This window comes from Sceloporus undulatus, chromosome 6 (genome assembly GCF_019175285.1).
Source record: "Sceloporus undulatus isolate JIND9_A2432 ecotype Alabama chromosome 6, SceUnd_v1.1, whole genome shotgun sequence".
In the NCBI taxonomy this organism is placed as follows: Eukaryota; Metazoa; Chordata; class Lepidosauria; order Squamata; family Phrynosomatidae; genus Sceloporus; species Sceloporus undulatus.
In genome coordinates, this window is record NC_056527.1 from 5,516,650 (window position 1) to 5,537,673 (window position 21,024).

At 43.0% G+C, this 21,024-nt stretch overlaps 1 protein-coding gene across 2 annotated transcripts in view; it reads right to left on the reverse strand.

The window, feature by feature from the left end:
• The window catches only part of ZBTB47 (zinc finger and BTB domain containing 47), a 35,977-nt gene that overhangs the window by 4,427 nt on the left and 10,526 nt on the right, over positions 1 to 21,024 (reverse strand). Inside the window, exons 1-3 of one of the 2 annotated variants that reach the window (XM_042476084.1) lie at positions 19,659 to 19,706; positions 5,737 to 7,179; positions 1,731 to 1,878 (exon numbers count right to left, since the gene is read on the reverse strand). In XM_042476084.1, the coding sequence (XP_042332018.1) occupies positions 1,731 to 1,878; positions 5,737 to 7,098 (1,510 nt within the window). In that variant the 5' untranslated portion in view covers positions 7,099 to 7,179; positions 19,659 to 19,706. Of the gene's footprint in view, positions 1 to 1,730; positions 1,879 to 5,736; positions 7,180 to 19,658; positions 19,707 to 21,024 lie in introns of those variants that run through there. The other variant, XM_042476083.1, reaches the window with a different exon arrangement.

Consider the following 21,024-nt stretch of genomic DNA (forward strand, 5'->3'; position numbering starts at 1 on the left):
GGATGTGTTAGAAATTTTCTCTCCAGCACTCTAACCCTCTGTATGTGGGGAGATTTATCTGAAATTTAGAAATGGGCAACTAGTCAAGATCCTTCTTTTGCAATCAAACTGGACAATCCAGCAAGCACAGTCCTGTTGCAGTTATGACCAGGCAGCACAGCAAAAAGGAAATTTAGGGTGAAGATTAGTTGCAAATTTGTTAGAGCAACCAAGTCCCGGATCAACCTTTCTAAACTGGTAGTGTACATAATCCTGACTGGAGTTTGGGCAATGGCAGGGGTTGAGTGATGTTGTTAACTGGGGTGGTCTGTCCAGACTTTACACAATTGTAACCATAGAGTGCTTAATGATTTGCCACTAGGAGTTCACCGATAAAGCAAAGCAACAACCTCTGGCAGTTCTCTCCTCTCCTTGCTCCTTCTGAGGGTGCACCTACACTGCAGAAATAATGCAGTCTGACACTTTATTTTAAGTGCTGTAGATCCATCCTATGGAACCCTGGGATTTGTAGTTTGACAAATTGTTTAGCCTTCTCTGCCCAAGAGTGCTGGTGCCTCACAAAACTACAAATCCTAGGATTCTGTATGATGGAGCTATAGCAGCTAAAGTGGTGTCAAACTGCATTACGTCTACAATGTAGATGCAATCTGGGCCTCAAATTAGTGAGTAATCTGGTACTGCTCAATAGCTGCCCTACTCAGATCTTGCAAACTTAGGGCTATGGCTTCATTGACTGAATCAATACACCTGCTCCACAGTTTTCCTTTTCTTCTATTGCTTTTTGTTTCAACCAAGGGTTATCATCTTTCCCAACTACAACTCACCTTACTAAATTATATATGTAGTAACTTTAACACAATCTAATTCACAACCAAACCCATAAATATTTGGAAAGAAAAAGAGAAAGAGAAAACTAAAAAAGAGACACAGAAAGCAAAATACAGCTACATATATAATGAAAACTAGTCCATAATACTAAAACACTGAAGACTAACTAATTAACATGCAGAAGACTAACTAGCTGAACACAAAAGGACTCTGATCTCCCACATCCAGACTGTTGGGGAGGGGGGGGAGTAAAGGAAAAACAAAATACAGTATATCATTTTACCATTACAATTACAACTAGATAACTAGATAATCCTGCTAAAATTACTACAGGTTAAGTCTCCCTTATCCAGAATTCTGATATTCAAAATATTCAGAAAAATCTTTCTTCATGGATGGCTGATAGCAACTTCTTTGCTTTCTGATTCAGTATACAAACTTTGTTCCATGAACAAAATCATTTTAAAATATTGCACAAAATTGCCATCAATCTATGTGTATAAGGTGTGTGTGAAACATATGAATTTTATGTCCAGCAACTTGGGGTCCTATCTCTAAGATATCTCATTATGTTTATAAATACAGGTATTCTGAATTTTTTTAAAAAATGTAAAATCCAAAACATTTCTAGTCCAAAAAGTCTATAACCCATTTCCTATCTATCTATCTATCTATCTATCTATCTATCCATCCATCCATCCATCCACGTACATACCTATCTCTTCAGTTAGTTTGCCCTTTAAAGCCCATGTTGGTGTTGCAACTTGGGACAACTCACTAAATTGTTCAAAATGGCCCATGATAGCTGGGGCTGATGGGAACTAAGAGTCTAAAACATCTGGCAGGCAGGATATCTATCCTTGCACTAAGCACATCCCTGCCTGTCCCTTTATGTCACTCACCAACCATGTGTTTCCGCACATGCGCCATGGTGTAGAATTTCTTATCGCAGATCTCACAGGAGAACTTCTTCTCTGCATAGCCATGGACGATCTTGTTGTGCTCGTGGAGGGACCAGAGCTTCTTAAAGGCTTTCCCACATGTTATGCACTGCAAAGAAATCATGCCCACAAACCATTATGGAGGAAGGAAGTGTCCACTAAAACTTAGATTTTTGTGGGTTTTTCAGGCTATGTGGCCATGTTCTAGAAGAGTTTCTTCCTGATGTTTCGCCAGCATCTGTGGCTGGCTTCTTCAGAAGATGCCTGCCACACCTTTCTCTGAAGATGCCAGCCACAGATGCTGGTGAAATGTCAGGAAGAAACTCTTCTAGAACATGGCCACATAGCCTGAAAAGCCCACAATAATCTATGGATGCCGGCCATGAAAGCCTTCAACTTTACAGTGGAAGATGTTTCTTCGGAGAGTGGTGGCATCTCCTTCTTTGGAGGTCTGGAGAGTCATCTGTCAGGGGTACTTCGATTGTGTCTTCCTGCATGGCAGAATGGGGTTTAGTGGATGGCCCTTGGAGGTCTCTTCCAACTCTATGATTCTATGGTTCTGGTATTAAAGGCAGCATAGTGTAGTGGTTTGAATGTTGGACCACAACTCTGGAGACCTGGATCTGATTCCCCCCTTGGTCATGGAAACCCACTTAAGCGATCCTAAGGCGAACCTATCATGGGGTTTTCTTGACAAGATTTATTCAGAGAAGGTTTGCCATTGCTCTCCCCTGAGGCTAAGAGAATATGATTTTCCCAAGGTCACCCGGGGCCTTCATGGCCAAGCTGGATTCGAACCCAGGTCTCCAGAGTTGTAGCCCAGCACTAAACCACTGTGCCATGCTGGCACTCACATTTTTTGTTCTACTGATTTCAGCTGCTGATCAACACAAAACACTCAATACTCAAAACTCAAACTACCCACTTTGACTGCAATTCCGCTTCCTGCCACTAACTGGCATTGCTGCAAAAGGCAAAGCCACACTTGGAAGTTGTGAGCCAAGAGGATGACAAATCCCTTCTCCGAAAACTCTTGTAACATTCAGATCAGCCCAGCAAGAGCCCCCCAGGATATCAGTCTGGGGTAAGAAGATTCAGTTCTACCAATGGTACATAACCCTTTACAATGTCAGCCCATTTCAATGCACAACCATCAACCAAAACAGTTTGACTTTCCCTTATCCAGAATCCCCAAACCCAAAATAATCCAAAATCCAAAATTGTCCACACTGATGGGCTGAGATAGTGACATCTTCGCCTTCTGATGATTCTGTTTAATGCACAAAATTATTTAAAATACTGTGCATAAAATGACCTTCAGGCTACATGTATAAGAGTGTATATGAAACATAAATGAATTTCACATCTGTGGTTTTGGATTTTGGAGATTTTGCATTTCCAAATGAAGAACACTTGACCTTTATACTCAAACCGCTTTGTTGTCTCTCCATCGGCAAACTAGGACATTTTTATTCACTCAGGCTTTTAAAACAGAAAGCCTTTAAAGAATGGGCTGGGATGTGCTGTATTGTTGTAAAATGTACTATTTTAAAGCACTTTTATCTTTTTTAAAATGTATTTTATTCTTTTAATGAGTGATCAGTTTTAATATTGTGATAGTTTAATTCCATTTTTAACTGTGCTGTTCTTTTAAGCTGTAAACTGCTCCAAATCCCAGTTGGGGGAGGGAGCAGGATGCTGATGCTGATTCTGATAATCATCATTAATAATAATAATAATTAGACGGGGATCCATGGTAACTACATAGAACTTCCATGTTCTGCAGCAGTGTATCTCTACATACCAGTTGTGGGGGAACACAGGTGGGAGTGTGTCCCTATGATCATTTTTGAGGGCTTCTAAGAAGTTTTCTGGTTGGCTGTTTTGGGAAATGGGTTACTGAACAAGATGGCTCTTTCTTCCAACTCTAGCCTTAGAGGCTAGAAACATGCTTATTAAAAAAACCCACCAAGTTATTTGCTTGAAACCAAAGCAATATCATTGCATGCAATATTAAAGTTGGTGTGAACACTATGTAATTACATATGGGTCTCCACCCGGCCCTATTAACAAAACACCGTAATGAGCTAGAGGAAAGTTTAAGTGAAATTAGTTGATGGCCTGCTGCTTGCTATATGATCAAAGTTGGTGCTACAGATCTACAGAGGATAGCTTTAGATTTCACATTTTGCCCCTTGTACCAAGGCAACCGGGTACTTCTGAGGAAGCAGAACCCACAATGGAGCAGATTGAAGCAAGACCTTCATGCTATTCTCAGCAGCAATTCTCTATAATCCCTCTCCATACATTGCTCCGGTAGCTTTTGGACAGAGGAATGCCAGGGATTAGTATTCCCCAAATCAGCAGCCTGGAAGTATGTAGGACTACAGCTTCCATCATTCCTATCAATAACATTGACAAGGAAGATGCAGACACATGGGGAGCAGCAAATTGAGGAAGGCTGGCCTGGGACTTGCTCCTTCCAGAGTGTAGACAGTGGTCATTAGAATGAGGCTTCTTATCTGCTATAGCCAGGCAATGTTCCTGATGCACCATTACCCTCAAGGCTTGCGGAAGTTCTTGTCTTACAAGACACCTCCCAGAAGGCTACAGGACTTGGCTAGGGCTTTGGGAGTTGTTGTCCACAAAAGTAACTTTTCCCAGCCCTGGGTGAACTGCAACCAGGCTACTTGGACAGTGAAAGAAAAACCTGCTGTCCTCCTTTCTAGTAACACACAGCACCCCACTCACACTCCCAGTGGCAGCAGCATCACTAGGGCTGGAGTTACTCAGTGTGGTAACTTATGGTGTCACCTCCGTTGATCTCCTCTAAATACCACACCATACACAGAATAGAATCATAGACTCCGAGAGTTGGAAGAGACCCCAATGGCCATTAAATGCAACCTGCCATGTTGGAATACACAATCCAAGCCCCCCCAACAGATGGTCATTAAGCCTCTCTTTAAAAACCTCCAAAAATAGAGACTCCACCACTCTTTGAGGCAGCATCTTCCACTCAGTTATTACCATCAGGAACTTCTTCCTAATGTTGAGGTGGAACATGAAGTTCCATCTCTCTTGTAGTTTGAATCCATTGCTCTGTGTTCTAGTACAAACTTGTTCCATTTTCAGCATATGATCTTTTAAAATATTTACACAAGGCTATCGTATCACTAGTTATACTTATAAATTTTGATATGACCTGTAGATAAGTCGAGGGTAAAACCTAGGGGCATGTAACAAAAGATCTAAAGGATGAAGCAAAGGAAAGCAATGCCAAAGAACTTACAAAATTCCAGCAAACATAACTGTTTGTGCTCATACTAAAGGTTGGATGGATGAGAGAACAGAACGGAATCAGTGCTTCCAGGACAGATTATGCTCTTGCCTTTCACCAGGGGATTCCTCCCTTTTTAAAATAAGAGTTAAAGTACAGAACGTCCACTGACCTGTGGACAAGTTGATCCAGGTTTTCGAAGTCATTTTTTGACTAAAATTTCTAGGTTTATACATGAGTATATCAGTACACTTTTAAGTTGCAATATCATACAATATCATACACACAACCAAAATGTATTTACATGTACCTAGTTTCAGGTGGTTAAAGTGAAAATTTGGTAAGGTGTGCTCAAAGGAAATTTTAAAATAATTATTTTTTTAAAAAAAAATTAATTTATAATTTTAATATTTAGTTTTTAAAAAATCCCAAGGCCTCCCCTTTTTTCTCCCATTGGGCTTTGCCCCACTCACACCATCTCTTCCACTGAGCTCCAGTGTTTTAAAGGGATGCAGACAAACATTACAGCCTGTTTCCACCAAAAGGCAGATGTTTGGGAACCAGTGGTATCACCCACCATTAGAGTGCGCCCTGCACCCCCTAGAGACACCCCTGCCCAGTGGTGACAGATGGCATCTCAGTGGGGAACCAATGCACCAGCCATGATGGGGGCAGAGGAGGCCTCACCTGGATGTTCTTCTCACAGTCCGTCTGGTGGTGCAACAGCAGCTCGCTCTCCAGCAGAAACCTCTTGCCACACTTGTCACAGATCTGCATGCGGCTGTGCGTGACATTCATGTGCTTCTCCAGATACCAGCGGTTGTTGAAAACCCGTGGGCACTTCTGGCAGGGGTAGTGCTGCTTCTCCTCCAGCTTGACCTTCTGGCCGTCTTGCTCCTTCAACTTCTCCCTGCCTCTTTGGTCTTCTCCTTCCTCCTCAGCTTCCTCCTCCTCCTCCTCCTCCTCCTCTTCTTCCAGCACCACTGCAATGGTGGCCATCTCCTGGGATTGGGAGGACACAGCCATCTTGGTGGCTTTGGTTGACTTACTGCTGGGCTTGTGAGTGGCCCCCAACTTCTCCGTTTTCATCTCAGCCATTGTTTCCTCAGTCTCTTCATCTTCTTCCTCCTCCTCTTCCTCCTCTGTAGTCTCTTCCACATCTTCCTCTTCTGTGTGCTCTTCCTCCTCTTCTTCCTCCTCTGCTTCAGGTTCCTCATCCTCACCCCCTTTCCCGTTTTCCTCCTCTCCACCCTCCTTGGCACCATGCCCTTCCTCTTCAGGATGTTCAATCACTGTGGTAACGGTTGCCACTTGGGTGGCACCTGTGGGTTTTCCCTCCATCCCCTTCGAGACATTGAGGGTCTGGTTGTTGAGATTGACTTCTACAATGATCTGTTCACCATGGTTGTAAGAACCATGACCATCCAGGTCCACCTCGGATTCTTCACCTTCCATTTTGCAAATGGTAGGGCCACCCTCTGTCTCCTCCTTGTAATACTTCTTCCCAGCTATAGCCGAGAGGTTCTGGTTGCCTCCCTGTGTGGTGCCGTCCTCCACCCTCACTGAATAAGGGTCATTCCCTTCCCGAGCATAGATCTTGGGGTGAGGAGAATCCATCTCTTGCTTGATGTCACAGTAGTACTGAGACGGGACGCTTTTGCCGCAGGTGTCCGGTGGCAATGCCATATTGCTTGCCATGGCCAAGCTGAGAGAGTGGGTGCTGATGAGCTCCTGGCAAGAGGAAGCAATGTTGCTCATCTGCAAGACAGCCGCAGTGCTCAGGACGTCTTGGACGTTCAACACGTTGACCAAGAGCTTGGAGGTGTAGATGAAGTTCAGGATCTGCTGGAGACCTTGGGAGGTCAAGGCCTCCAGGGAAAGCTCCACTCGCTGGAGCTGCTTGTTCCGGGTGAAGAGTGAGTGGAAAAATGGGCTATAGGCAGCAAGGACACCCTTGTGGGCTGGGAAGACACTCTTCTGTTGCACTAGCACAATGTCAATGTCACACAGGTCTGGTTGAAAGAGGCGCTGCTCATTCAGTCTGTCCATCAAACAAGTGAAGTGGAGAGCTACATCCTCCACCAAGGAGTACTCGGCCGTTGGGTAGTCAGTCGTCTTTTCAACTATCAGCTGTCAGGAAAAAAGCAGGAGGAGAATGAAAAAAAGAAAGATGAAGAAAAACTGTATGAAAACTCAAGTCCTGTCTTCTTCTTCCTCAAACGGCCTAAGACTCTGCTTCCTAACCTATATTCACTCATGCCTGTTAAGACCCACCGGGGAAAATCTGCTCCATGGCTTGTACATATTTTTAATTAAAAAAATCCAAAATGCAAAGCTTGATTTTTGTAATTTTAAATAAGGGATATCATTTCATAGTGGGCTGGGGTTTCGCCACAGGACCCCACCATGGATACCAAAATCTTTGGATGCTCAAGTCCCATTAAATACAATAGTGTAGTAAAATGGTGTCCCTTATATAAAATGGCAAAATCAAGGTTTGCTTTTTGGATTTTTAAATATCCAAAAAAGCTGGGAAGAAGCCATGGATGACTGAATCTGTGGGTGCAAAGATCTGTGCATACAAAGGGCCAACTATACTATGCCATTATATATAATGGGACTTCAGCATCTACAGATTTTGGTATCCATGGAAGGGGGGTCCTGGAACCAAACCTCAGCAAATACCAAGGGCCCAATATACTCTGAGGATTCCTCTTCACTTTCTCTTTTAGTAAACAACTTCTCTTGTGACTAAAATGGTGCAAGAACAAAAATATGCTCCAAATGCACCCCCTACACCACACAGAGGCAGAGTACCAGCAAAATGTAGTGCTTTGAGCATTGGACTACAACTCTGGGAACCAGGGTTCGATTCCCAGCTCAACCATGTAAACCTACTGGGTAACCTTGGGCAACTCACATGCTCTCAGCCACAGGGAAAGGCAATGGCGAACCTCTTCTGAAGGAATCTTACCAAGGAAACCCTATAATAGGTTTGCTTTAGGGTTACCATAAATTGGAAACTACATGTACATGTAGTGTGAGTAAACAAAATCCCCAGGGCTTTAATAACAAGCCATGTTTTAACTTGATGTCAGGAAGAATGGAGCATTGGTGTCAATCAGACCCCTAAATGGAAAGGTTCAGTAAAATGCAACAAAACAATACAGGCAAGAAGTAGTAAAAGGCATACAATCTGGAGAACCTGAGGAGAACGGTTAAGGGGCTTTGGAGATGTCTCATCCACAGGGTCGTCATGACTCGATATCAATTCAAGAACAATTAACAACAATTAACAACAACAACAACCAACTCCATTCATAACCTGAAACACATAACAATTTCAAAAAAATGATGGCAGATGTTTAATCCAGGACTGGCAAAGCAAGGAACTTCTGCTTCTAACAACCCCAACATATATCTAGGGTAAGGCAAAGAACACTCACAGCCAAAGTGTAATATGAAAGAAAAAGAGCACAAAAAGCACTGACCTTCACAAGGAAAGCCTGGTAGCTATCACTCAGATGTTCCTTGCACATCTCCAGCAAGGTAATGGCAACCCATTAAAATTGTGACTCATTTGCAAGGTTAAGATTGCTCATTAAGATGAGTTAAAGCACACTGGCTGGTAGTTGCCCCCCTCCCTCCCCCCGCCCCCATCAGTTGTTGTTTTACTTTTTTAAACTGCCAGGGGCAAAGTATCACCTCCAAAACTTCTGAGTCACATTTGAAGAAACTTTCTAGTAGCAACCCAGCCACTGGAAAGAATAGCCGCCTCTTTACTCCGAGAGAGATGAAAAGGTTCTTTGATGAAGTGCAGGGAATTGGCTCAAGGAGGAGGAAGGAAGGAACCCTTTTGAGGTTTCAAAACAAGTAGCAGCAACAGTAAACCTGAGAAAGTAAAGGAGGCCTGATATGCACCTTAGGCTGGATCTACAGTAGCAAAAAAAAATTCCATACCCACTTTGATTTTGGTGCTGTTGAAACATACAACGTATGGCCATTTTCACAGTGAATGTGTTTCGTTTAGGTGGTAATGCAATCTAGGAAAAAACTTTTTATTCTGCAGTTTCAGGAGAAAAAGACTTTTCCTGGGGGTTTTTTTGCAACATGTGTCTTGCCAGATTGCTGTGGCATCAGGGTGTGTATTGGGTAGCTGGGGGGCAGGACAGACTAGTGAGTGGCACCCCCCAGCCAGTAAGCATTTCAGCATTTTTTTGCTCCTTCACAGTGGATCCTATGTGCATGTCTGAGCATGCTTTAACAAATCAAGCCAACAGAAAGCAAAGAAATTTTACTCAAGATTTATTTCAGCAGAAACTCAACTAACATGGGTCCCCCGTATGTGCACCTTAGTATTGTTGACAGCTAAATCATAATCTGCTAAAGGGCTGGTGTGGCCAACCTACTCTAATATCACAGCAGCAGGAGGCAGAATGGTCTTTGGTTGTTACTGGTTGACCTACTCTAATATCATAATGAAAACCATTGCATTGTCTTCATGCTGAGATGGCAGCAGACTCCAGCTCAAAACATTATGTGTTCAAATTATAGTGGGGGCAGATTTCTGCCTGGGTGGAGGAAACTCTTACTTAGCGCATTGGCAAGGCACAGGGCACTCCAGCAATCCCTGGCATTTCTGGTAAAATTGTTAAGGCGCCAGTTCTGATGATCGGAAAATAAGAAGATTGGCAATTTAAGGCTAAGTGCTGCATGATGGGGTGAGCTCCTATCACTAGTCCTAGCTTCTGCCAACCTAGCAGTTCAAAAGCATGCAAATGCAAATAGATTGATAGGTACCACTTCTCATTAGGAAGGTAACAGTGTTCGGTGAAGTCATGTTGGACACATGACCACCAGAGCAGTTGTTGGACAACATTGGCTCTTTGGCTTATAATCAGAGATGAATACTGCCCCATACAGTCAGTTACGACTAGACATTCATGTCAAGGGGACTCCTTCTACTTTTTTAGAGGACGATGGGAAAGAGATTTTATCTGAATGGAGCTCCTGAGAACTGTTGCCAGTCAAGGTAGACAATATTCGACCAGATATATGAATAATTTGACAAGGTATAAGTTAATCTTCTAGGAGAAGAATAGTAAAAAGGCAAACTAGAGGATGAAACTAAAAGTGGATATGAAGCCAGGAGCTTCAGAAAAGAAAACTAAGTACATCTTGGGTGTGTGTGTGTTGTGGTAGATAGTAAGCTTGAATGACTTCACAGCCACTGTGAAGGCTGACTAACAAATATTTGAACAAAGCAGATGAGGTTTTTGCATCAAGCCAAGTTTTTGGAATTCTAGGCATCCAGAGGAAATGACAAAAGTCCAAACCGCTGCAGAAGAGTGACTACTGCAGAAGAGGCATCCACAGAAGTCTAGAGGTGAAGAGGACAAGTAAAGAGAGGTGTGGAAACAGGAGAGGCAGATGCCAAGAGCAAGATTCTAAATACCCGACAGAATTATAAATCCCAGTATTCCATAAAGTGGGGTCTTGGCACTTAAAGTGGCAGTTAAAATGGTATCAAAGTACTGTGTATTGTGAAAATTATCTAAGACTGGTGGGTCTGTGAGCTGGTTAAGAGCCATGAAAACAAGTCAAGCAAAGATGGCAAGATCAGCTTATTTTTGCACAATGTTTTGCATTTTTCCTAGACATTGTGACTGGCAACAGAAGCCTGACCTGATGGCTAGAGAGTCCTCCTGCTGCCCCATTGTCAGATGCTGCAGACTGCAATATTTCCTGCCCACTGAATACTGATTATCAAAAGGGCTAGAAAGTTGTATATAATGCTTTTTATTTAGCACACCCAATATAATTTCAGGAGCTTAAATCTGCAAATGGGATCACGTTCCTGCTTCAAGAAGGCAACTGAATCCAGTGGTAATTCAACCAAGCTTTGCTCTAAGTAGCTGTCTCCAAAGAATGGTCTTACAAACTCAATGTTGGAATGATAACGCCACAGTCTTAATTACAAAGATAAGCCCTAAACTGTATTCTGAGCTTCTTCTAAGAATACGAACAAATGATGGAACAATCTGGAGCGGGTGGGTTTTGGCTTCCCTTTCTTGCTAGCAGCTGCTCACAAAAAAAAAAATCATTGCATAATCTGACCCTGATCCAAGTTCTCTCCCTCGATATGGCAAGCTATGCTTTTCCTCCCTTCTTCCTCGGTCTCTCTCCCTTCTCTCCAACTTGCTTCATCAGCTAACATTTTGCGGCTGGCCTCTACAGAGACAAGACCTAGGGAATCATGAACAGCTCAGACTAGTGACAGGGAACTAGATTTACTTTTTTAATGATTTGTGGACTGGAGCAGGGACAGATGGGCAACGGGAGAAGAGAGAAACCAAGAAACCTGATTAAATCAGATTGGGATGGGGGAGCTGGGAGGGAAAATAAGAATTATTAAAGCTGTTTGTTGAAAGTGCAGTTGGCTGTCAGTACATATTATGAAACAGGGCACAGTAACAGAAGCCTAGCCGCAAGGACACCACCAGCACACGAAAGATTGCTACCAGCCAAACTGACATGCCTTGGTTCCTGAAAGCAAACTCAGGTGAGTGAGTGTGCTGGTCAGGCAGCTTGGCCAACATCTTGAGACATCAGTCATAATGGAGGACCTTTGTTCTGTTCCAGATGCCTCAGCTCTAGATAACACTAGATGTTCTAGATGTCTCAACTCCTCCCCTAAAAAATGTCTACACTGTAATCAGGCCAAGATGCAGTTTTGTCCAGTTCTCTTATTTCCAGCAGTGGTCATCACCTTATATGATTGCTCAGTACTTATGCACAGAGAAGGTTTCTCAACCTGGTACCCTTCAGATACGTTTCCTAAACTGGTGACTTTCAGATGTTTGATCACATCTCCCAAAATCCAGGTTGGAAAACACAGACCCCATTGTCATGGCCAACTACCACTGGCAGAAGCCAGCTTCTCATCATACAACTCCATCATTCATCTTATGCTTACGGTCAGAAGTTTTCACATCATTTTAGTAACCAACAGCAAACTCTCTGTGGTTCATAGGTAATACAAATTAGACTATAAAGTCATCCAGTCCAGTTTTCTGACTAGCAGTGGTTAACTAACATCCCAAGCAGGGGTCTTCTCCAGCACCACAACTGGAGCCTTTGGAAATGGAACTCCTGGGCGTGAACTTGGAAACTCCTGCAGGCAAAGAAGATGTACAACTATAACTCCCAATGGCCTCAAGTTACAGGTCCTCATTTCAGAGGGCAAGCTGTAGATAAATTAGTCATACCTATGTCTACTGAACAGCTAATCCATTTAAAGGAAATGACTGATTGTGTTCCATGGGAAGGTATTTGTGAAGCTAGACCTGGTCGCCATTAAAGTAAATAAATGCTAACCCTATTTAGTTGTTATCACAGCTGGCACATAAGCACCATCAGGAATGATTTCTGTGCATGCACTCTAGGGTTCAATTCCCAGCTCAGCCATGAATCCCACTGGGTGACTTTGAACAAGTCACTCAGCCTCAGAGGAAAGTCAACCTCTTCTTCTGAACAAAATCTAGCCAAGAAAACGCCACGATTGGTTTGTCTTAGGGTCACCATAAGTTGGAAACAACTTGAAGGCACACAACAACAACATTATATGGCTCTGAACCAGAGATGCTGAGAGAGAATCCACCAGTTCTTTACATGCATGGTTTTATCATGTGTTTTTCCCCCCAAAGAAAGGGCCCAGCTGATCATTTCTCTGAGGCAGTGAGGAATGGCGGCCGAGAAACCCATGACAAAATTTGTCACAGCCATGGGATGCCCAGTCCTAGCAGTGTCCTGGCAGTGCCGCCTTAGTCTATTACCGGAGGCATTCAAGGTCACTTCGGTCCTGCCCATCCTCCCAGTTTTATTCCCAGAGAGGGCCATTGTCAGAAATGAACAGCTGCCTGGAGTGACAGAAGTGCAAACTCCACTAATTGATGCAACGGTTACAAGCTGGGAAGCTAAATCGCCTCTTCTTCCCTCCACAAGATACTGCCTTCCCACCAGCCTTCGCCTCATTCCATGCATGCATTTCCAAATTCAGCTCTTCCTCAGGAAAACCCTGGAGAAATCCCTTCTTACTGAGAAGGGACATCAGGCAAGATATGCAAAAACCCTTCCCAGTTAATGTCCAAAGGAGTTTTTCCCAAGCTCAGCAAAAACATCACTCCACGTTCTGCAAGTCATTTATCAGAAAGAGAGCTTGGAAAAAAAAGGTCAACGTTTTTGGACTTGGCCACTCAAATTCAAGACCAAGAAAAGGTGACACACATTCTGCTCATAACAGGCATGGTGCCAGTGTGGCATAGTGGTTTGAATGTTGGATTACAACTCTGGAGACCAGGGTTCAATTCCTCGCTTGGCCATGAAACCCATTGGGTGACCTTGGAAAGTCACACACTCTCAGCCTCAAAAGATGGTAATGGCAAACCTCCCCTGAACAATTCATGCCAAGAAAAACCTGTGATAGGGTCGCCATAAGTCAGAAAGAACTTAAAGGCACACAACAACAACAACAACAACAACAAAGCCAATGAAGCAACTCTGTCTAAAATTTACTTATTTCGCATGTTTTGGCCAGAGAGAGAGAGAGAGAGAGAGAGAGAGAGAGACCAGAGCCATGGAGGGTAGTGATGGTGAAAATATTAATTCCAATAATTGTTGGGGCAATATTATTTGTGAATGTATTTAAAATCCAAAAATATTTATGGTAGAGAGAAAAAAGAACACAGAGGCCGCTTAAATTGACCCTGGGAAATTCATCGCACAGACATACACACGAATGCACACACACACAAACAAACCTTTCTTCTCACATGTATTGAGGACTAGAAACTTGCCTTGTATATTGTTGTTTGCTTTTTAAAGGTAAAAGTTGGGATTCTCATAAAGCGGAAAGCCATCCTTGATTACCATTGCCAATCTTAAAAGATACAGACTCACATATCATTCAAATTCCAAATCCTTTCTGGGATCAAAACAGATCCCTGGGATTATAGGAAACCACCAAACCTTTATAAGTAGATCACTAAACATCCACTTGGTTAACCAGTACGCTTGCACTAGCCTCTTACAATAGAGGATGAAGGCTTAATTCTCAGACATAGCTATCACTTTTCTCTCATGATAAACCATCTTTGCAAGTACAGCTTGAGTCTCCTTTATCCAGAATTCTGAAATATTCCAAAAACCACAACTTTTTTCATGGGTGGCTGAGATAATGTTTGGCTTTCTGATGGTTCAGTGTACACAAATTTTGGGAACGTCTACAAGTAACTGCATTATGCGAATTGCTGAGGATTTTCACACACTCGCATCAACATTTGTTGTCAGTGTCCTGCACAAATTTGTGTCTATCCACCCTCTCCCTGCAAAAAATGTGCAGCCACCCAAATCCATGTGAAGCAGACAGATAGCCACACATTTGATAATGCACATACTCGTGAACAGTTGTTGTGTGCTTTCAGGTCGTTTCCGGCTTATGGCGACCCTAAGGCAAACCTATCATGGCGTTTTCTTGGCAAGATTGTTTCAGAGGAGATTTGTCATTGCCTTCCCCTGAGGTTGAGAGAGTGTGATTTGCCCAAAATTACCCAGTGGGTTTCATGGCCCAGCAGGGAATCGAACCCTGGTCTCCAGTGTTGTAGCCCAATGCTCAAACCACTGTGCCATGCTACTTGTGAATACTCTGGTAAAAACCTTGAAGCCTTTTCCCCCAGAGTTTATGGAGCGTTCCCAGGTAACCACAAAATGCTCAAATTCCTCCAAATCACATGCGGTGGGATCACATTGTATTCAAATAGGAGGAGGAACATTTTAGTCATGAAGATTTCCATGCATAAAATTATTACAAATATTACACAAAATGCATTCAAGCTATGTGTAGAAGGTACATATGAAAAAGAAATGAATGTTGTGTTTAGACTTGGGCCCCATCTCCAATATATCTCATTATATACCTATATGCAAATACAAGCATTCCAAAATCCAAAACATTTCTGGGCCCAAGCTTAAGGGAGACTCAACCTGTATGGGCACAGCTACTGTATTCTAAGGAAAGATGATATTTTAGGCACAGGGGTATCAACACTAACCAAAACCACCATGTTTACACCTGGCTCTCATGACAGAAGGTCCAGAAGTGGCCAGACCATGGAGACCCTTGTTTTTTGGATCAGTAGATTGGTGAATCTGGGACCCTTCTCACACTACACAATTATAATGCTATGATTCCACTTTAACTGCCATGGTCCCATCCCATGAAATCATGGGATTTGTAGTCCAGGGAGGGGCATTCAGGATTCTTAGCTAGAGAGCTCAAGTGCCTCACCAAACTATAAATTCCACGATGGAACGACAGCAGTTAAAATGAAATTAAAGTGGAAAATCCAAAATGCTCCAAAATCCAAAACTCTTCTCATAGGTGGCAGAAAAGGGACTCATTTGTTTTCTGATGATTCAGTGTATGCAAACTTTGTTTCTTGCACAAAATTATTTAAAAGATGGCATAAAACTGCCTTCAGGGTATGTGTGTAAAAGGTGCATTGTTGTCGTTGTGTGCCTTCAAGTCACTTTCAATTCATGGCGACTGCAAGGCAAACTTATCAAAGGGTTTTCTTGGCAAGTCTCATCAGAGGGGGTTTGCTACTTGCCATCCTCTGAGGCTGAGAGAGTGTTGACTTGCCCAATGTCACTCAGTGGGTTTCATGACTATGCAGGTGAATTTGAACCCTGGTCTCCAGAGTCATAATCCAACACTCTCCCATAAGCTGTATATGAAATATAAAGGAATTTCATGCTTAGACTTAGGTTCCTTCTGCAAGATATTTCAATATGTATGTGCAAATATTCCATAATTTGAAAAAATGCAAAATGTGAAACACTTCTGTTCTTAAGTATTTCAAATAAGGGATACTCAACCTGTATATAGTCAGCCCTCCGTTTTTGTGAGGGATCCATTCCAGACCCCCGCGAACATGGAGACTCACCGATAGTCAAGCCCCATAAGCATGAATGGGATGTGTGCCTGTGAGCGCACGCAGGCCATGCGCCACAAGGGTGTGCCCCAATGAATTTAATGGAAGCTGCTCTTCAGTGAACATTCAAGATCGCGGATGTCAAGCCCGTGAGAATGGAATGGCAATTGTAAATGCATACAGTGCAATTAAATACAGGCATTCCAAAATGCAAATAAATAAATAAATAAATCCCCAAATCCAAAAGCAGCTCTAGTCCCAAGTGTTTTGGGGAAGGGACACTCAACTTGTAGTTTTTAAAAACACATGTGTGTGCCTCACACTTTACAGAAAAGCAAACTTGGAAAGAAGGCACTAGAGGAAGGCTGAAAGGACTCTGCTTGGCCTTCCCCCAAAGCCTAGAGGCCTTCAAGGGGGCCCTCAGAGGCATTGCAGCCAGGATTGCTAATCCTTGGTCGGCCGCTGGCCAGGTTCTGGGCTGAGGCCGAGAGAAGGTCAACGTGAAGAGAATTTTGAAGCAGGCTGCCTGGCCCATTGCCTCAGGTTTCTGGAAAAAACAGGACAGGGGTTTGTGAGAGAAATAGGTCCATCATGTCTTTCTTTTTTATAAAACAATTTGCAGTAAGTAGAGGGATTTTTAAAATTGAAACTGGAGGCCAGAAAAGGAACAAAACAGCCTGTGGAAAGGTTTAGAAACAGTGAAAAAGATGGATGTGGTCACTAGACGCAGACAGTGCCATGGAGTCCCCACATGTCATACAAAGACATAGCCATGTTAGTCAGGAAAAACAGTACCCAAAAGGATCCCACATAATCTTTGAGACAAACTGAAAGAGAGAAGTTGGTTGCATCAGCTTTCGTAGACTTACGTCTACTTCCTCAGATTTCATGGTCGCCAGTCAAGTTATGCTTAGAGCCATAGAATTGAAGAGATCTCAAAGGCCAGCCAGTCAACCCCATTCTGTCATGCAGGAACTCTCAATCAAAACATCCCTGACAGATGGCCATCTAGCCTCTGCTTAAAAACCTCCAAAGGAGGAGACTCCATTACAATCTGAGAGAGCGTGTTCCATTATCGAGCAGCTTTTATTATCAGGAAGTTCCTCCTGTTTAAGTGGAATGTCTTTTCCTGTAGTTTGCATCCATTGCTCCATATCCTAGTCTCTGGAGCAGCAGCAAACAAGCTTGCTCTATCCTCAGTATGACATTCCTTCAAATATTTAAACAGGGCTAACATGTCACCCCTTAACCTTCTCTTCGCCAGGCTAAACCTACTCAGTTCCCTAAGACACTCCGCATAGGGCTTGGTGATTTCCAGACCTTTCACCATTTTGGTTGCCCTCTCCTGTACATGCTTTTTCAGCTGAAGGCAAAATGCATGGAGGAAAGACAGAAAATCCTTGATGGGAAGTCACAACACAGACTCCCCCCATTTACGCATTATGGAGGAGACAAAAGACCATCTAGAGATAGGGTTGCCATTTCTGGCCGCATCCTTGAGTTGTCAAGATACCCAACTACTCAGGCACCCTGAACTTGCAGAATGGGAAACGCACTTGGAGAAAGAACCCCATTAGCTACTCTCTGTGTTATTGTTGTGCGTCTTCAAGTCGTTACTGACTTATGGTAACCCAAAGGTGAACCTATCATGGGGTTTTCTTGGCAAGTTTCTTTAAAGGTGGTTTGCCATTGCCATCCTCTGAGTTGGAGAGAGTGTGACTTGCCTAAGGTCAGCCAGTGCAGTAGCAGAAAACAACCTTGCTCCATCCTCAATATGGCATTCCTTCAAATATTTAAAAACACAGCTTTCTATTGCCAAGCAGGGATTTGAACCATGGTCTTGTGTAGTCCCAGTCGATCACTACACCATGCTGGCTCTTTGCCCCACAGAATACCGCTTTCCATTTTAAAGTCCATTCTTCTTTCCACTAAAATAAGTGGGAGGGGACTGCACTTTAAGCAATATCTAGAATTAGGAGAGAGAGATCTATTAACCAAAAAGCGCAAGAACAAAACAGCCTTTTGTTTTCCTGGGCAGGCATCCCGACAGAAAAGTGACTGGGCCTTCCGTCCTTCAGAGCCGTGCGGAGAAATCGCAGTGACGCATTTCATGCAAAAACGTTTGAAGAATGCCTCATGTTTTGACACATTGAGTTCACAGACAAAAAGATTTTACCTTATTTCCCCTTATGTACATCTATGGTATGAGAGGCCTGACTCTCATATCCAAACTATTATCTTACCAGCTCAGTCGTAGCATTCTTTGGTTTCCTAAAGCTCCCACTTTTCCCATGAGGGAGGTTATTTGGCCCACCAGAACATGCGCATATAGAGAGAAAATACAGTAGCATTATGACCTCAAAAACAGAGGTGACATGAAAGCTATGTTTTTAAATATTTGAAGGAATGTCATATTGAGGATGGAGCAAGATTGTTTTCTGCTACTGCATGGGACATGGAGCAGTGGATTCAAACTACTGTAAAGGAAAAGAGACCAGTGGTGAAAATACCAACACAGATTCCCCCCTGTTGAGGCCCAGAGTTATAGCCTAATGTAAGGTTTGGCCATTAGCTTTTGGACATCTTGGCAGAGTCAAGCTGATTCTCTACTACCATTTCCCCAAACTTTGGTCCTCCAGATGTTTTGGACTTCAGCTCGTAGATGCCATAGCCAGGTTAGCCAATGATCTGCAACTCTGGAGTTGAAATCCAAAACCTCTGGAGGACCAAAGTTTGGGAATCACTTCCTCACCTCCCTCCCTCTTCCTGATAGAAACCAACACATCTGGAGTCACTCCCAACAACATGTTTGTCAGTTGCTTACTCTAAGGTAAGAGACTGTATATACTCGACTATAAGTCGACTTCATGTATACGTTGAGGGCAGGTTATGGGGCCAAATTATCGATTTTGTTATGACCCATGGATAAGTCAAGGGTAAAACGTAGGGGCATGAAGTAAGAAACTAGATGATGATGCAAAGGAAAACAATGCCAATAAACTTACCAAATGCCAGCAAGCATGTTTGTGCTTACATTAATGGCCGGATGGATGAGTGAGTGGGGCGGGGGGGGGGGTCAGTGCTTCCAGGGCAGATGTCACTCTTGCCTTTCATAAAGAGATGGTTTATTTTTATATATAAAAGAGTTAAAAATACAGAACTTATACTGGCCCATGGATAAGTCAACTCAGTTTTGGGGGGGTCAATTTTTCTACTAAAATTTCTAGACTTATGCAAGAGTATACAGTATTACAGTATATACAGTAATTTATCGCTTCCTAGATGAATGTGATTCACTGTGACAAGGGTGGGCCCCAATGCTTTCTGTCCCAGAGACCGCCAGACTCCTATTTTCTGACGGAAGAAAAAGCTGACTGCCTCTTCTGGAAGCCGCTAATAATTCATGTTTTAAATAGTATGAATAGTTAGAATCGTTTGAATCCATTGCTCCATCTCGTAGTCTCTGAAGCAGCCGAAAACAAGCTTGCTCTATCCTCAATATGGCACCCCTTCAAATATTTAAGCAGAGCTATCATGTTACCTCTTAACCTTTTCCAACTGAAGACACACACATTCACACACAGAAAGCCTAGTGGTCATCCCAACCAGGCTACATACTTGCTTTCAGACAGTTGCAGAACCAGGCTCATCTTCTTGCACCCTTCTCTCTTCAGAAAGACCCTGCCTCCTTCAGCCACAGACAGCAAAGAAACTCACATGGAGGCGAAGTTGTTTTCTGCATCAAAGGCTGTCAACTTGCTAGACCAGCTGATCCCTTGTCCTATACTTTGGTTCCGCTTTGGCCATTTGAAGCCCACCATTGACAGCCAAACACTCAGATATCCCAGCTAATGGTAATTCAAGCAAAATAACAATGACACTTCCTTCTGCCTGAACCTGGCACTTGACTGCCATTTTCTGAAAAGCGCTCCAATTAATAGCTGTGTTATTAAGGGCAACGTGCCACACTGCTGGCAATCACATCATGGCATCATTTTATTTAAGGAAGGACAAGGATAGAGAAGAGAGAGGGCCAGCATCATTGTTACATCCACGGATTAGCATTTGCATTCAGAGCAGCTTTCCTAGAGAGTCCACAGTTGACTTGAAAAACATATATCGCACTTTCTTTTACATAAAGGGGTTTTTGCTCTCTCCCGCTCATGCACAGCAAAATTGTGGCGGAAGGCTGCTTTTCTGTAAATGCTGCTAATCCCACAGCCTGCCCTGAAAAGTATGCTAGCTTTACAAAGCTGGTCTTGCAGGCCTGGCAAAAAGCAGAACTCCCACCAGCTAGGTCAGAGAGAGCCAGCGTTATGCTTGGAATGCAAGCCGGGGCTGGAAGCTGGAAGGAACTGTCACAGACTGGGCCCAAGTAGACAGACATTGCCAACTTCTTCTTCTTCCTTGTTCATTCTCACAGAGAAGCTCTTCTAAGTGCCATTGATCGCAGAACAAGAGAGCAACTAATACCTCCATCCAAGTACATGGGACCCAGAGAGTGGAATTTGGTCACCAATCCAGGACAGCCACATAGAATTGTAGAGCTGGAAGAGACGATCCCAAAGGGCCATCCAAATCCAACCTCCTTCTGCCATGCAGGAACTCACTGCCAAAGCATGTCCTGCAGATGGCCATCCAGCATATACTTAAAAACCTCCAAAGGAGGAGACTCCTGTTGTCTGATTGTTATTTGATATTTGCTTTGTTATGTGATATTCAATGTTTTTAATTTGTTGCTTGCTTATTTTATCCAATGCTATTTATTGTTTTTATATTGTATACTGCATAAATTCTTTTGTTACCCGCCTTGATCCCCAAATGGAAGAGGAGGGATATAAATATTATTATTATTATTATTATCATCATCATCATCTAATGTTTTATATGTATTTTGTTATTATCCTGTACCATTGGCAGGTTTAATTTTTATCAATTTTTTAATTGTATGTACAGTGCTGTGTAAATCTACAACGCTATATAA